Source organism: Poecilia latipinna, unplaced genomic scaffold (assembly GCF_001443285.1).
Source record: "Poecilia latipinna isolate Pla-1442-1.1 unplaced genomic scaffold, P_latipinna-1.0 Scaffold1656, whole genome shotgun sequence".
NCBI classification, from domain to species: Eukaryota; Metazoa; Chordata; class Actinopteri; order Cyprinodontiformes; family Poeciliidae; genus Poecilia; species Poecilia latipinna.
The window spans coordinates 1-14,221 of record NW_015114272.1 but is presented as its reverse complement, the minus strand read 5'-3'; the positions used below and the strand labels follow the sequence as shown (position 1 = coordinate 14,221).

The following is a 14,221-nucleotide window of genomic DNA, read 5'->3' as shown; positions in this document are numbered from 1 at the left end:
GGACCAAATGTGGAGGCGGGCCGGATGCGGCCCGCGGGCCGTAGTTTGGGAACCCCTGCTTTAACAGTTTAAAGGACAGTTTCCTCAGCTTTAGTTATACTGAGTTTATGAAAAACCAACAACATGTTTAGGATGTAAGCTCCCTCACAGACGTCACACAGAACGTTTTGACACAAAACTGCATTTTTAATTGTTTTTCCACAATTTTGTTTTCATAAAGAACAAAAGTCTAATAATTATAATAAAAATGTTTTTAAAAAAACTCAAAGGTCACCTGAGACTTGCAGTCAAGTGCATCCTATATGTGTAATTTTTTATTTTCTTTTTAAAGTCAGTGTGTTACAGTAGATATCCGAGCCATTCCCCTCTGACCTCTGACCTCCACAAACACGTCCTCCTTCTTGGACCAGTGAGTTCCTGATATACAACTGGCTGATTTATTACTTATCGAACAATCAGGGAATATCTAACTTATAAAAAGGAAACCGATGTGTGGAAGGAAAATGAATGATAATTTCAAAGCAGGAAAGAGAAAAGTGACAAACCTTTAGGAGCAGCGAGGTGGGAGTCGACCCGACCTCTCTGGTTCTGAAAGGCCCTCATGGTCGTTGGTGAAGAGGATGAAGAGGTCAGTGTGTGTAGCTTCCTCTTCTCTCTTCTTATGTGCTTCATCAGCAGGGCGGCCATGTTGCCTCCTCTTCCTCGTGATAAAGAGTTTCTCAGCAGAACGGACTGGGCCTCCCTCAGACTGACACACAGAAACATTTACATAACAAACAGGAAAGTGTTCATATCAAATCCAGCGTAAAATTTTTTAATATTGTCAAAATGTTCCGTATTTTACGTCTCTATAGGTTCATGACGCAGTGAATATTTCAAACCTTTATTTTTTGTTTACAGAAAATGAAAATACAAAAATCAGGATCTCAGAAAATCAGAAGGTTCTACATCCTACATTTTCTGGGTTGTGTCATTATTTGGTTTTGAGGAAAATGTTTGTGGTTCCAGTTACGAAGATGAATGCAAAAACCTTGTTGAGTGTTAATGAATCTACTTCTAGTACCTAATATTATATTAAGCAGATGTTATTCATCTGCAAAACATGAAGATGAAAGATGAAAAAGAGACCAGAAACTGAACTCCAGTTAGAGCAGCTTCAACGTGTGTTTACTCAAGTAAGCAAAAGGTATTTGGTAAAAAGTACCGAGTAACTGATCAAATTATCAATCATTTAATATTTAAAAATCACATCATCAGACAGACCAAAATATAAAGTTAAGTTTAAATTTTGTGGCTTTAAGAACCAAAAATGACAATAATTCATATAACAAAAAAACAACAAAATCTGGCAAAAGAAAATTTTTCCAAATCAGTTTCATTCAAGAAACAAAACCTAATAAAGCTTTAATAAAACCTGCAGGTGAGTCTGTCTGCTGATTTTTGGTTAAAACTCGTTTTTCATTCAGTGGAAAATCCAGAAATTTTATGCAAGTAAGAGTAGAAATACTTTATAAAATTACTCAAGTAAAAAGTACAGAACAGAATAAATACTCCTAAAAGAAATTCTTTTCAAAAACGTTACTCAGGTAAATGCAGCTGAGTAAATGTAACTAGTTACTTCCAAACTCTGCAACAGACCGATGCTTGCAGAACAGATTTGCTCCATTTTAGATTTGAGGGCCGCCCAAGATCCTTCAGAGGGTCACAAATGGTCCCCGGGCCGCACTTTGGACTCCCCTGATCTAGATCCACCACACTCAGACGAAACCTTTTCTCTGTATTCTGGTTTTCTGCACCACAGAGCTCAGCGCCGGAGCCGACACCGGACTGAAAGCCTGATCTCAGTTCCCAGCCCCGGTGTGTCTGGACGCTGCAGCTGCTGATTTTTAGCAGCACAGCGAAGCGGACAGGGCAGATAAAACTGCCAGGGGCTCTGCAGGGTCACGAGATCTGAACAACGTGTTCCAGCCACAAACTGTCTCAGCGGCGTTAAATCAGCCCCCAACAAAACCCAACAGGCCAAACCTCGGGAAGCCTCGCGGTTCCTCCATGTCCATGTTGCTCAGATAAAAAGTGCTGCTTGGAACAACTGGAAACAATGAACATCGTTACAAAGCAGCTGCGCGGCCAAACCGAACTAAACGCAGAGATAAAAAAAGCAATTATTAAAACAACAAGAATAAGAGGATGAGAGCATGTTGTGATGCAGTCTAGGATGCTGACAGGCTAACATAAGTTAAACCGAGCTAAGCTATCACAAACTAAAATAAGTTAAACTCCATCAGCCTGAACTAAACTGCAATAAATTAAGTTGAGATAAACTAAGAGTAATGCAAGAAGAGCTAAAGTGAGCTAACCTATGAGGTGATAAACTAAGCTTAGTTAAGGTAGACTGCACTCAAATAACCTAAACTAACCCACAGCAGAATGACAGAAGATAAAGTAAGCTAATGTGAACTAAACTAAGCTTAGCTAATGTAGAATTAGCCAAGTTAAGAAATTATTAAATATAATTTAGCTTGTCTAAATTAAGTCATGATAACCCAAACTTAGTTAAGATCAAATGAGCTTAGATCGTCACAGTTTAGTTATATTTCTATAATTTAGCCATTATAAACTAACGGGCCAAGTTGTTTACAGGAAAACAAGTTTTCAGCTAACAGCTCTCCAACAGTCACTGTGCTGGAGTTAAAATCCTTATTTTTATCTTTAAGGCTGAATTTGGTGATTTTCAGGGATTTACCAAAGAAACAGAGATGAACCTGAAACTCTCTTGTGAAGTTTTCCGTGTTCAGGCAGCAAAAAATGATTTGAATGATTCATAGCCATGAAATAGGTTCATTCATCTGAAAATGGGGAGGTTCTGCACTGAAATGGAACAGTCAAAGTCCAAGGAAAACCTCAGAATAACTTTCATAAACCCTGAATTACTTGCAAACAAACAAGTTTTATCCACAGTTGGTACGTTTAAAGACAGATTCACTCAGAATCCCTCCAGATCTTCCCACAGGCCGTCATGACCCAGGCTCTGACCTCTGACCTCTCAGAGCATTGAAGTTTGGTTTATTCATCTACATTTCACACTCCCAGTCAGCTGGTTTACTTCTTTACAGACAAACAATCAGGTCTTTCTTCTCTTCTGCTTGAAGGAAACTCAAAGTAGACGTCGAGTGTTTCAGTACAAACCAGGAGTCCAACCCTCCAGAACTACTGTCCTTTGGTCCTTTTGGACCCTTTGGACCTACAGCCGGAGACTGCAGATATAAACGATGCAGCTGTCTGTTTCAGGGCTGAGTCCAGAGAGGAAAAAAAACAAGGTTCACTGTATAGAACAGGTGACAGTCTCCACCTGCTGGCTGAACAGAAAACTGCAATGAGGTGTGATGAGGTGAGAATCAGACATCTCAAATCATCAGTTGAGAGGAAACAGTGGGAGGACAGAAGAACGTGGCAAGGCTGTGAGTGAAGAAAGTCAAAGGTTTGAAAGGTAGGAAGGCACTGCAAGAGAACAGCTGAAGATAAAAGATGATGAGAGAGTTGAGGAGATTGCACAACGTTTTGTGACTAAGTGTGAGGAGACGTCAGAGGACACAAGGGATTGACTTTTACCTCGGGATCTGCCTCTTCATCTCCTCTGGTCTCCTCTCTGCTCCAGTCGGATCCTCATCCTCTTTAACTTCCAGACTTGCTTGCAGCTCCAGGGACTCGGATCTCAATGGGTTCTTGTTTTCTCTGTTAGTTTGGAGCTTCAACTCCAGGACATGTTTTGAATCTGAGCTTTGCCTCTCTGCATCTGCCCTCATCAGACCTGTGCTTCCGGAAGACGTTCCGTTCAGAAACCTTAGGGTAACATCTCCTGGATCCCCCTTCATGCCTTCAGCTTGACCTGCTAGACGTCCAGACTTCAGAGGACTAGAGTTGTTACTGTTCAATAGCTTCTGAAATGAACCTGGAGGTTCAGGTTTCTGACTGGACCCGATTGGTCCAGCTGCTGGGGATGTGGAGGCAGGATGGCTGGATGTCTCTGGAGGCCTTCTCACAGGAAGAGGAACGCTGGAAAATTGGCAGCGGGCGCCATAGAAACCTTTCCTGCACAGACAGTTGTTGGGAAGTCCACACGATGATCCGTTACGGCAGGGAGGAAAACATCTGGCTGCGGGACAAGAGGATAGTTTTAATCCACACTCCTGCAAATGTCAAGCACGGTGGCGGAAGGATGATGGTTTGGGAATGTTTTGCTACATAGGGATATCTTGTGGATAAGTCAAGCAATAGAAAAATATGTTTGGACACCATATCATGACACTTGGTTACTGGAAATAAAATATAATTATGCTGACAGTCATAGAATCTCTTGACAGGGCAAGAAGGTTGGGGCATGGAGCCAGTAAGGCAGAGGTGGGAATCCACAGACTAGAGGCAGGAAAACATGAGGTCCAATTCAAGTCTGAGTAGCTAGACCCAAGAAAGAAGAGACCCTAAGCAAGGGAGAATGTTGAGTACCTCCTGGTGGGTCAGGGAGCAAGGCTGGAGGCCGCGACCAACAGCCTTCAGAGGAAACGTTTTCACAGGGTAGAAAGCAACCCACCTCCAGGGAAACGGGCAGAGAATGAGGATAGAAGTAGAAATGTCAATAATCTGAAAGGACTAAACGCCTCCACATACTTCACTTGGTGTAGTACTTAGTACTTCACTTGAGGTGGAGTCAAAGCAGACTGCGAGTGTCCCACAGTAAACTACTCGGTGGAAAAACGTCCCGACATTGAACTGTATACAACCCAGTTGATAGGCTGATAGTCGGCGGCTCTCTGACTGATGTGTCATGGCGGCCCTGGGTGGCCGCCTTGCCCACCTTGCTACTCGAACCTGCTAACTATCCATTAGGATTACAGGAAATGAAGGAATTTATCCACCGGCTCACAGAGTACACCGGAGTGTGAGGGAGTCTGCATGCGGCGCTCCTGGAAGGTCCGCTGGACGCGTCCGAGCAAAGTACTCGGTGTCACACAGTAAACTGTCCGGCGGCACGCAGCGTTCACGTCGAGCTGTTCTGTAGAGAAGGTAGAATCGGCGCCATCAAATTTCGAAGAGCCTCTGATGGAAGGATTATAAATATCTTGTTTGATATGCGAGTCAGGGAACATATTGTGGCTTTCGGCACATCGTTCTAACCTGGTCTGGGTAGATTTATGATCTGTCTGGAAAAAAGGTCATGTTGGAAAATTTGACACCTTTAAACCTGCAGGAAGACTAGGAGAAAATAACACCTTCGGTTATTTGGTCTTCATGGCGAAAATTAAACGAAAATCTGAACTTAAAATGAAATAAATCCCAAAGTAGAAAGTAAATGCTTACGCTTGGTGCACCTCTTGGTTTTAGGGGACACAGTCCAGCCGAGACAACATCGACCTCCACAAACACGAGGTCTGTGGAGAAAAGGGTCATTTATGGCCTTAAAACGCTTCATTCATCAGAGTTGGTCTGTTATTGAACACTGAAACAGCCCGAGGCAGCAGAAATCGGCTCTGCCCGTTTCTGGCCAATGTGGTGACAACATAAATTCTTCCAACCAAATAATTTTGTTTGTCTGCAGATTGTTGGACCATCAGCTCAGAGACAGTCAGTCATAATAACCAACATCCAACCCGGATGTTCTAACAGTGCTGCTGCGCTCCTCACAGCGCCCCCTGTTGGCGGAGGATCTAACTGAGCTTCAGCTTCATGAATGATGGATCACAACCCAACAACTACAGTATGGGACCCTGAAGGGTTTCCTCTCTCCATCCATCCATCCATCCGGTGTTGTTCTTCAGATCCTCTCATGTTTGTCCGGGTTCTGCTGGTTCTGGCTCCGGTTCAGTCCCTGAATGCGTGGCGTCGTTGTTGTTTCGGGTTCAGGCAGCAGTGAGTTTGGATCCGGCCTCAGCAGAGGATTTAGTCATTACTCACGGCGTACTGGTCGTATTGAAGCAGAGGAGGCCTGCTGACTGGATCCAAACTGGACCCAGTGACCGCAGAGCCACAGGCAGTTTCACCTTCAGGCTCCAAGGTCGCAGTGGGAACCAGCTCTCCGGTTCTGCCGGATGACGGGACTGGAAGGCGTTTTCTGCTCTTGGTTCATGAATGAACCGAGTGTCTGAAGTCGCTAACAGCCCGAGAAGAGACGGGCCGCCTGCCTGATGTCCGTTTCTGCCCTGCGGCTCACAGAGCAGTGGAGTCGCCCAGTGGAAGATGAATGCTGGGAAGCTGCAGCTGAAGCATGAGCTGCTCTGTTCTCTGAACACAAAAGGTTTGAAGCTCAGCCTGTGTGCAGAGCAGAGGAAGCAGCTTTCACCCCGGCCTTCCTCTGGGCCTTCAGTCTGATGTCTCAGTTTAGTTTCTGCTGCCTGGAGCTCTCCGTTCAAACCTGAACTCAACTAAAAAATAACAAAAATAACTCAAAAATATTTATAGTTTTAAAATAAACACCAACAGATGATTAGATCTGCTTGTTGAGCCTTTTCCAGGAAGCAAAGCCACAGTATTGAGAACTGATAAATAAAAAGCAGAATTATGTATTTTTCTTTTGTTTTTCTCCACCTGCTCTGCGTCCTGATTGGTTATGATGCTGCCATCACCTGACTGCTCTCCCTCTCCTGCTGTTTACGTTTCACTTTTCATATCACTTCTTCTAGTTCTGTCTCTGCTCCGTTTTCTCAAACCTTCAGATGGCCACTGGTTGTGAACCTGGTTCTGATTCTGAACCTGGTTCTGATTCTGAACCTGGTTCTGCTGAAGGTTTCTTCGTGTTAAGGGGAAGTCTCCTGCCGTGGAGGTTTGGAGCCTCAGACTTCATGAAATGTGTTAAAAAGATGAAACACAAAGTTTAAATCATCGCCTGCTCCGTCAGCTGACGGGGTTTAAAACGCGCTGATCTGCACACAGGCTGTGTTGACTCTGAATCCGTCACTTGACTGTCGCTCAGCAGAAACAGAGTTTCAACAGATTCCTGATGTTTCTGAAAGAAGCTGAAAGCAGGAAGTATTCAGGATGCAACAGGTGTGATCATTAAGCTGCAGCAAAACAGCTGCAAAACAAACGCTTGAGCCATCCGCACTCTTCAGCTGTGAGTTGATACAAACAGCAGTAACTGTGAAAACTCTTCAGCATCATAAGTGTATAATTCATGTCACATTTTATTGATACAGGAAATATCTATAACTCCATAAATATGATAAATAATTCATTTCCTGTGCTTAAGACAAACATTTAACAAAAAACCGCAAAACATCACTGATAATCAGCTCAGAAATTAAAATGATTAATTTAAAATATTAAAAAATAAAAAGATTAGAGGTGTTCAGAGAATAATTTGCCGTCAATCGGATGGTGTCTTATATTTAAAGACATGAAGAAAAGTTAAAAACTAACATTAACATTTAACCAGCAGTAAGTTTTATTTTAGTGAGTTTCTGTGAATTCAAGTTCCGGTCCGCGGTGTTCCTCCTGCTGCTCACCCGCTCAGAGCTGCTCTCCTCCGGGCTCCACCTGCCGGATCGCCGCTGCTCTGGCTCCGGAACCCGGTCCGGACTCCCTCCGGTTCGGTCTGCAGCTGTCCGCCGGGTCGCACCCCTCCGTCCTGCGGCTGCGACGCGGCGCTCCGGAGCATCCAGCCGGTCCACAGACACAGGAGCCCCAGCCGCATGATGAGAGCCCGCAGACTGCGCTGAGAGCGGACCCCGGCCTCATTCACCTCCGGGTGATGCGTTCAGGGTCACCGCTGCGGTGGGAAAGTCTCCACAGACCGGTCACTGTTCCAGGGCCGGACTAAACTGAACCAGGGACCAGGGCCGGACCAAGCCTTTTCGGGGTCCCCCATACCAACGTGTCAGCACCAGCTATGCCAGGGGTGTCAAACTCCAGTCCTCTGCTGTCCTGCAGTGTTTTGATGTGCCACAGGTAAAAAACAGAGGAATGAAATGGCTTAATTACCTCCTCCCTGTGTAGATCGGTTCTCCTGAGCCTTGCTAATGACCTAATTATTCTTTTCAGGTGTGGTGCAGCAGAGGCACATCTAAAAGTTGCAGGACAGCGGCCCTTGAGGACTGGAGTTTGACACCCCTGAGCTATGCTAACGTTAGCCATGCTAACGGTGCATAGCTAACACCGTTAGCATCATTTGTAATTAGCTTATATCATGCTGGTGTTATGGCTGTTGATTTTAACTTTAAAGTAGTGGAAACCTAGAAATAAATAATTTAGATCTTGAAATGCAGAGTAAATAAGTGTGCCATTTTATTTTAATGATTTGAAAGTAGACACTAAATTTACAGAAAACAAGTTGACAAGTTTGATATCTTACATTTCCCCATGAGTGGCAGCAGGGAGAGGTTAATGTGTCACCACTATAAAAATAATATAGAAAATGATTTCCATGTGTAACATCATTTAGTCTGTAATATTCAATGTTATTTATGTATGTCTTTTATTTTGAAAGATACTAAAATTATTTTGTGGATTTTTATTCTGAAAGAAACAAATGTGTTTAATTTGAATTACGGAAAGTTTCTTTTACTCAAATTACATGCTTTTATTTTGAGCTTTGTATTGTGAGCATTTTTATGCCACAATAAAATATGTAAGTACTTATTTGCAGAGTAATAAAGGAAGCAGTCATAAATGTTTCCTTTTTGTGACTATTTTATTTTTGAAAGAAATTGCTGTACATATGGGATGTTTTATTGTTATTTATTTGATTAAAAGTTAGCTTTTAACATTTAAAAACTACTTTATAATGTGTGTAAATATTTGTAAAGATTTTTCTTTTTTAATTTTTGAAAGAAATTATAGTAATTATAAAATACTAGCTTTTATTTTGTAAGAAACTCAAAGGAACATTTAATATTTTATTGTGAAACTTTAGACTACTTTTACTTTATTTTTGAAAGACATTTATAAAGTTGTAAATGTAAGCTTTTATTCTGAAAAAAATCTACTTGGAAGGTGTGTGTTCAGTATGAAAAAACCTATTACAGATTGGAAGCTTTTATTTTGAAATAACTTCAAGAATTCAACGAGCTTTTATTTTGAATGAAATGACCGGAACCTGTATTAGCTTCAGCTAGCTTTATGCTAACCGTTGAATTTGGTCCGCAACCTGACTGTATGCGGTAAAGAGGGACGAAGCATACGGTCTGTTCACTATTGGACCGTCGGAACCGGTTTGAAAAATAAACGAGGTTTGGAGTCGACATTTTTGTGGACCGTGTCAGAACACTCACACAGCGGAACCGAACTGAAGGTTAGTTAGCCTAGCCTGTTAGCTGTTGGGCTATTCCAGGAGAAGAATGGACCTGTTCGACGACCTGCCAGAACCGACACAGACGTCCGGTGAGTCCATAGCGACCGGTACCGGCAGCAGCTGAGATAAGACACGGTTTGGTCCCAGAACCAGTCCGGATTTAGCAGCTACAACCAGCTTCTCATTGATGCCTCTGATAAAAAGAAAACATCTGCAGTGGACTCAGAACCAGATCCAATTAACACCTCTGGTTCTGCTGCAGAAATCTAATGATTACTGTTCACATGAACTGATCTACAGCGGATCTGGAACCGAACTGAGTCCAAACCAAAGCCAGTGATGGTTCTGCAGAACCGCAGTGTTAACATGAGTTTAGCTTCAGAAAATCAGATGAATCACTGAAAATAAATTAGTTAGGGAGGCCGATATATCGATATCGGTCCGATAAGTAAAGCTGGGCAGATGTTTATTTCCATCGTGTTGCTGCTTGTGTTTCTGGAGGGAGTTGGTCTGTTTGTTTGGTCATGTGACCAACAGGAAGGTCTGTAAGCATCGTGGTCACATTATTTTAATGATATAGAAAAATATAATTAATATCGGCCATAGCAGTAATATCAATATTTGGATATTGATGTCAACTAAAGTTTTTGTATCGGTACAACCCTAAAACCCATAAATGTGAATCATCTGGGATTTTCTTCTGTCCCTGGATCTAAATGTGAGACTCTTTGCACTCCTTCCCCACCAAGCTGAGCTCAGTGAAGCTAAACTGGGACCATAAAGTTTTTTTTAAGAAATAAACTTTGAAACTGAGAAAAAAATTAAAAGATTTGAATTTAAGAAATATCCACTATTTTTTGTGAAACAAAAAAAAAGATTGAAAATCGATTTTAAAGATGAAAAAAAAAAGTTTTCAAACTAAAAAACTATTTTGATTGAAAACAACGATTTAATACTGAAAGAATTGTATAAAAAAAATTTAAACCTAAAAATGATTAAGACATTTAGGAATAAAAAAAAGATTTGAACCTGGTGGAAAATTGTAATGAGAATTTGAAACGGACAAAAAATGTTGAGATAACATTTTTCTGTAAAGACAATCTGTTCAGCTGTATAGCAGCTAATGGTCATAGAGCAAAATAAGCTAAGCTAAATTCAGCCAGCTAATGCTATGATAATGTTAGCTTGGTGATCTGAATGACATTCTTGTCTTTAAATGTCTTCTTGGTCTCCAGTTGCTCCTCCAGCTCAGGATGAAGAGGACAGAAGGTTCAAACGGAGGCGAGACGACGAAGAGGAAGAGGAGGAGAAGGACGAGATCAAGAAAGTTTGTAGAGAAGGTTTTCAGCTGTTCCACCACAATGTTTGTTTTCTTCCTTTGCTCTCTTGAAGCTGTCAGCCGCTGAGTAGCCGAGGCGAGGCAGCAGCCGACCCACTCCGTCCGTCCGTCTGTCTGTCCGCCGCAGGTCTGCCCCGGCTCAGAGGCTACGCGGCCGCGCGGCGCGGCGAGCGCGACGAGATGCAGGACGCCCATGTGCTGATGCCCGACATGAGCAGCTGTCTGTCCTCGCTGCCGGGACACGTGTAAGACTGCCTCAACTTCCAGTCTTCCTGACTTCCTGTTTCTTGTCCTGCTCTGGTTCAGGAGGACAGAATTAGTCTCTGGGTGTTTCTGTGTCTCTGCAGCTCTCGCGTCTCGTATTTCGCCGTGTTTGATGGTCACGGCGGCGCTCGAGCGTCTCGATTCGCAGCTGAAAACCTTCACCTGAACCTGGCCAAGAAGTTCCCCTCAGGTGAGTCTCACTTCCTGTCCAGATGGGATCTTCTGATGAACACTTCTTGATGGCGTCTCTGTTCCAGGAGACGCTGAGAATCTGGACAAGCTGCTGAAGAAGTGTCTCCTGGACACGTTCCGGCAGACAGACGAGGACTTCCTGAAGAAAGCCTCCAGCCAGTAAGACCTCAAAACGCTCGGAGCTGAAGGAGCTCCAGGGGACGCTTGCTGAGACGCCATCTTGTTTCTGTGAGCAGGAAGCCGGCCTGGAAGGACGGCTCCACGGCCACCTGCGTCCTGGTGGTGGACGACACGGTGTACGCCGCCAATCTGGGGGACAGCAGGGTGAGCTGGGCTCGGCGCAGCGCCCCGGGGCTCCTGCAGGGGGCCCCGCTGAGCAGCAGCTGCTGTGTGTCTGCAGGCGGTGCTGTGTCGGACGGAGGCGGCGGCCGCAGACAGCCAGAGGAAGTCGGTCACTCTGGCACTCAGCAAGGAACACAACCCGACCATCTACGAGGAGCGCATGAGGATCCAGAGGGCCGGAGGCACCGTCAGGTCAGCCGGCACGCAGCAAAGGATTGTGGGAGGTTTACCTGAAGCATAGAGATGAAGGCAGCCATGGGAACAATTTTTACAGCGTCTAAAAGGAAATATTAATACCATTTAATGTCTATAACATATTTAATATTAATATTAAATATGGATATCAGCTCACACCTTTGTATCGGTGTTGAAACCAATAAACACGCCGCATCCGGGCGTTTTCTCCAACCCTGTCGGCCCAAATCCCCTACGGAACTGAGTTCTACGGAGCTACTTTAGGGCCGAATGGTTTGTCAAAAATATTATAATTTCAAACTAAGACAACATTTTGACATAAAAGACATGGATTTGAAGCTGGAAAATATTGTAATATAAAAATGATTTGAAACAGAAAAAAAAATGGAATAAGAAATTATTTTAAACTGATAAACAGAAAAAATGCAAACAAAAATAAATTATAAAAAATAGAAGCTAAAAAAATTTAAATAAGTCAATTAAAACTGAAAGAATAATACAGAAAAATAATTAGAAATTGATAAAAATTATATTGAAAAAATTAAACAGAGAAGGTGAAGTAAAATTTTAATCTGAAAAAGAATTGTATTATAAACATTATTTGAAACCAAAAGCGTAAAGAGCCGTCTTTCTGTCCGTCTCCACAGGGACGGCCGCGTCCTCGGCGTCCTGGAAGTGTCCCGGTCCATCGGAGACGGTCAGTACAAACGCTGTGGCGTGATTTCTACGCCCGACGTGAGGAGGTGCCAGCTCACAGCCAATGACAGGCAAGAACGCAGCCGCACACGCTCCCTGCTCCAAAACACCGACCGCCTGTTAGGGTAGGGGAGGAGATCCTAAAGTCAGGATGATCCTCATAACGGTCTGAACTTCTTCTGTCTCTGCATCCATTTTCCTTCATGGTCAAAGTTCAGGGATTATTTGAGATGCTAATCAGCTGCTTCCAGTTGTTGCCATGGTTACTCAAATTCAGAAATCCTTTCAGCTGCTCAGCATCCATAAGAAAGAATAGTTGTCCAAACCGGCAAATATTCAGCCAGAAATGATGAACAAAAGTCAAAAAGAAGAAACCAGAGCAGAGCAGCTCCAACATGCTGCCACCAGTAGGCGCTACTCTAGATTATTCTGGATTATATTCTAGTTCTCTACACAGAGGACAGGGAAATCAGGTGGAAATCTGTTTAAAGTGAAACCAGCCTAAAATCCAGGCAGTGTTTAAACTGATCATGTAACCTATTTAATCCCACCGACATCAATTGTCTCCAGAGATTTTTTCTAATTTCTAGAAGCTCTAAAATAATTGTTTTGACTTTTGGCTAATTGAAGTTTTAAAATAAAACAATAGTGTGTCTACTCTAAGCAATATCAATTTCATGTATCTAGTGTGAAAGGTCACATGACCTTCCTGCCTGACGCTGGAGGTAAATGTCTGTCACAAACCTGAACAAGAGGAAGTCAGTAAAATAATTAAATAAACAAATATAAATAAAATATTTTGAACATATGTTCTTTCAAGTGTCTTCTACTGATATGTAAAGAAAATTGTATCCCTTCATTCATCTTCTGATCATAAGCAGAGTGAATGTAAGCGTAGCAACAATGCTAGCATAACACACAGACAGCTGTCAGTGGTTTGTGTTTATTCTATATGCCCTGCTGTTCCCACACAGCTTAAATTAGCAGATGTTTAGATCTTCTAGACCTGAAGGAACCTCAAAGTGATGTCTTCTACATCACTGTCATTCCCACCTTAGCCGCCCCAAAAGGCGATCCGGCCTATGCACTGAATGACCCCTACAACATGACGCCACGCCTGAAGCTCCTTTAGGACAGGAACAAGCTGCAGTTCTTGGTCTGGAGGAAATGGGAGAATTTCCTCCTACATGCACATTTGTTCACACAAACATTTTCACCTGACTTTGATGAAATTAACAAATCTGTGTAAATATAAACAGATTATAAATATAAACAGATTAATCTCCTCCAACATTAATAGACATGATTTTCTGCAGGTTCATCCTTCTGGCCTGTGACGGTTTGTTCAAAGTGTTTTCAGCCGACGAAGCCGTCAAGTTTGTTCTCAGCGTCCTCCAGGTGTGATGTCCATGTCGAAGCTGCAAATCTGCCTGGATACTGTTCTGGTCTGACAGGAAGTGAGGTCACAGAGCTCCTGTGTCTTCCTGCAGGAGGCGAGCGTGGAGCAGAAGGACGAGCTGACGGAGGAGGAGCTGCGCTTTGAGGCGGCGTGTCAGCAGCTGGCCAGCGAGGCGGTGAGGCGAGGCTGCGCCGACAACGTCACCGTCATCCTGGTTTCTGTCTGCCACTGAGCGCGCTCAGAACCACCATCATCATCATCGGCAGCAGCAGCATCCTGCCGGCTTCACTCTGCATGTCTCGTTTGTTTGCAAATAAAATCTTTTTCTTTATCTTGTGTCCTTTAGATTTTCTGTGATTGACTCAGATGATGAGTTCAGGAAAAAACCAGACATTTATAAACCTTTGGACACCCCCAAAGGTGGTGGAGAATGACCGAGCAGAGCTTATAAATATATATAAAAAAAAAAATTCCCCTCTCACCCTCCGTGGGTGGTCTCTTTCATCCTCTGAGC

At 43.3% G+C, this 14,221-nt stretch overlaps 2 protein-coding genes across 9 annotated transcripts in view; one reads left to right on the top strand and one right to left on the bottom strand.

Annotated features, from left to right (window-relative positions):
* ltbp4 (latent transforming growth factor beta binding protein 4) overlaps positions 1-7,912 on the bottom strand; it is a 42,255-nt gene extending 34,343 nt beyond the window's left edge. For 3 of the 6 annotated variants that reach the window (XM_015059730.1, XM_015059732.1, XM_015059731.1), the window contains exons 1-4: positions 7,497-7,910; positions 5,356-5,426; positions 3,610-4,153; positions 546-748 (exon numbers count right to left, since the gene is read on the bottom strand). In XM_015059730.1, coding sequence (XP_014915216.1) covers positions 546-748; positions 3,610-4,153; positions 5,356-5,426; positions 7,497-7,684 — 1,006 coding nt within the window. In that variant the 5' untranslated portion in view covers positions 7,685-7,910. Of the gene's footprint in view, positions 1-545; positions 749-3,609; positions 4,154-5,355; positions 5,427-7,496 lie in introns of all 6 variants that reach the window. The other 3 variants (XM_015059735.1, XM_015059733.1, XM_015059734.1) reach the window with 3 other exon arrangements.
* A 1,125-nt stretch (positions 7,913-9,037) lies between these two features.
* ilkap (integrin-linked kinase-associated serine/threonine phosphatase) lies at positions 9,038-14,038 on the top strand. 3 transcript variants are annotated; one of them, XM_015059740.1, is made up of 10 exons: positions 9,038-9,369; positions 10,516-10,620; positions 10,747-10,864; positions 10,967-11,073; positions 11,141-11,234; positions 11,312-11,399; positions 11,476-11,609; positions 12,260-12,379; positions 13,625-13,706; positions 13,799-14,038. In XM_015059740.1, the coding sequence occupies exons 1-10, from the start codon at positions 9,327-9,329 to the stop codon at positions 13,937-13,939; spliced, it is 1,032 nt and encodes a 343-aa protein (XP_014915226.1). In that variant the 5' UTR covers positions 9,038-9,326; the 3' UTR covers positions 13,940-14,038. The 3 variants fall into 3 exon arrangements, with proteins under 3 accessions (XP_014915226.1, XP_014915229.1, XP_014915228.1); XM_015059743.1 differs by lacking the exon at positions 9,038-9,369 and having other exon boundaries at positions 10,517-10,607; XM_015059742.1 differs by lacking the exon at positions 9,038-9,369 and having other exon boundaries at positions 10,528-10,643.
* Positions 14,039-14,221: the final 183 nt, after the last annotated feature.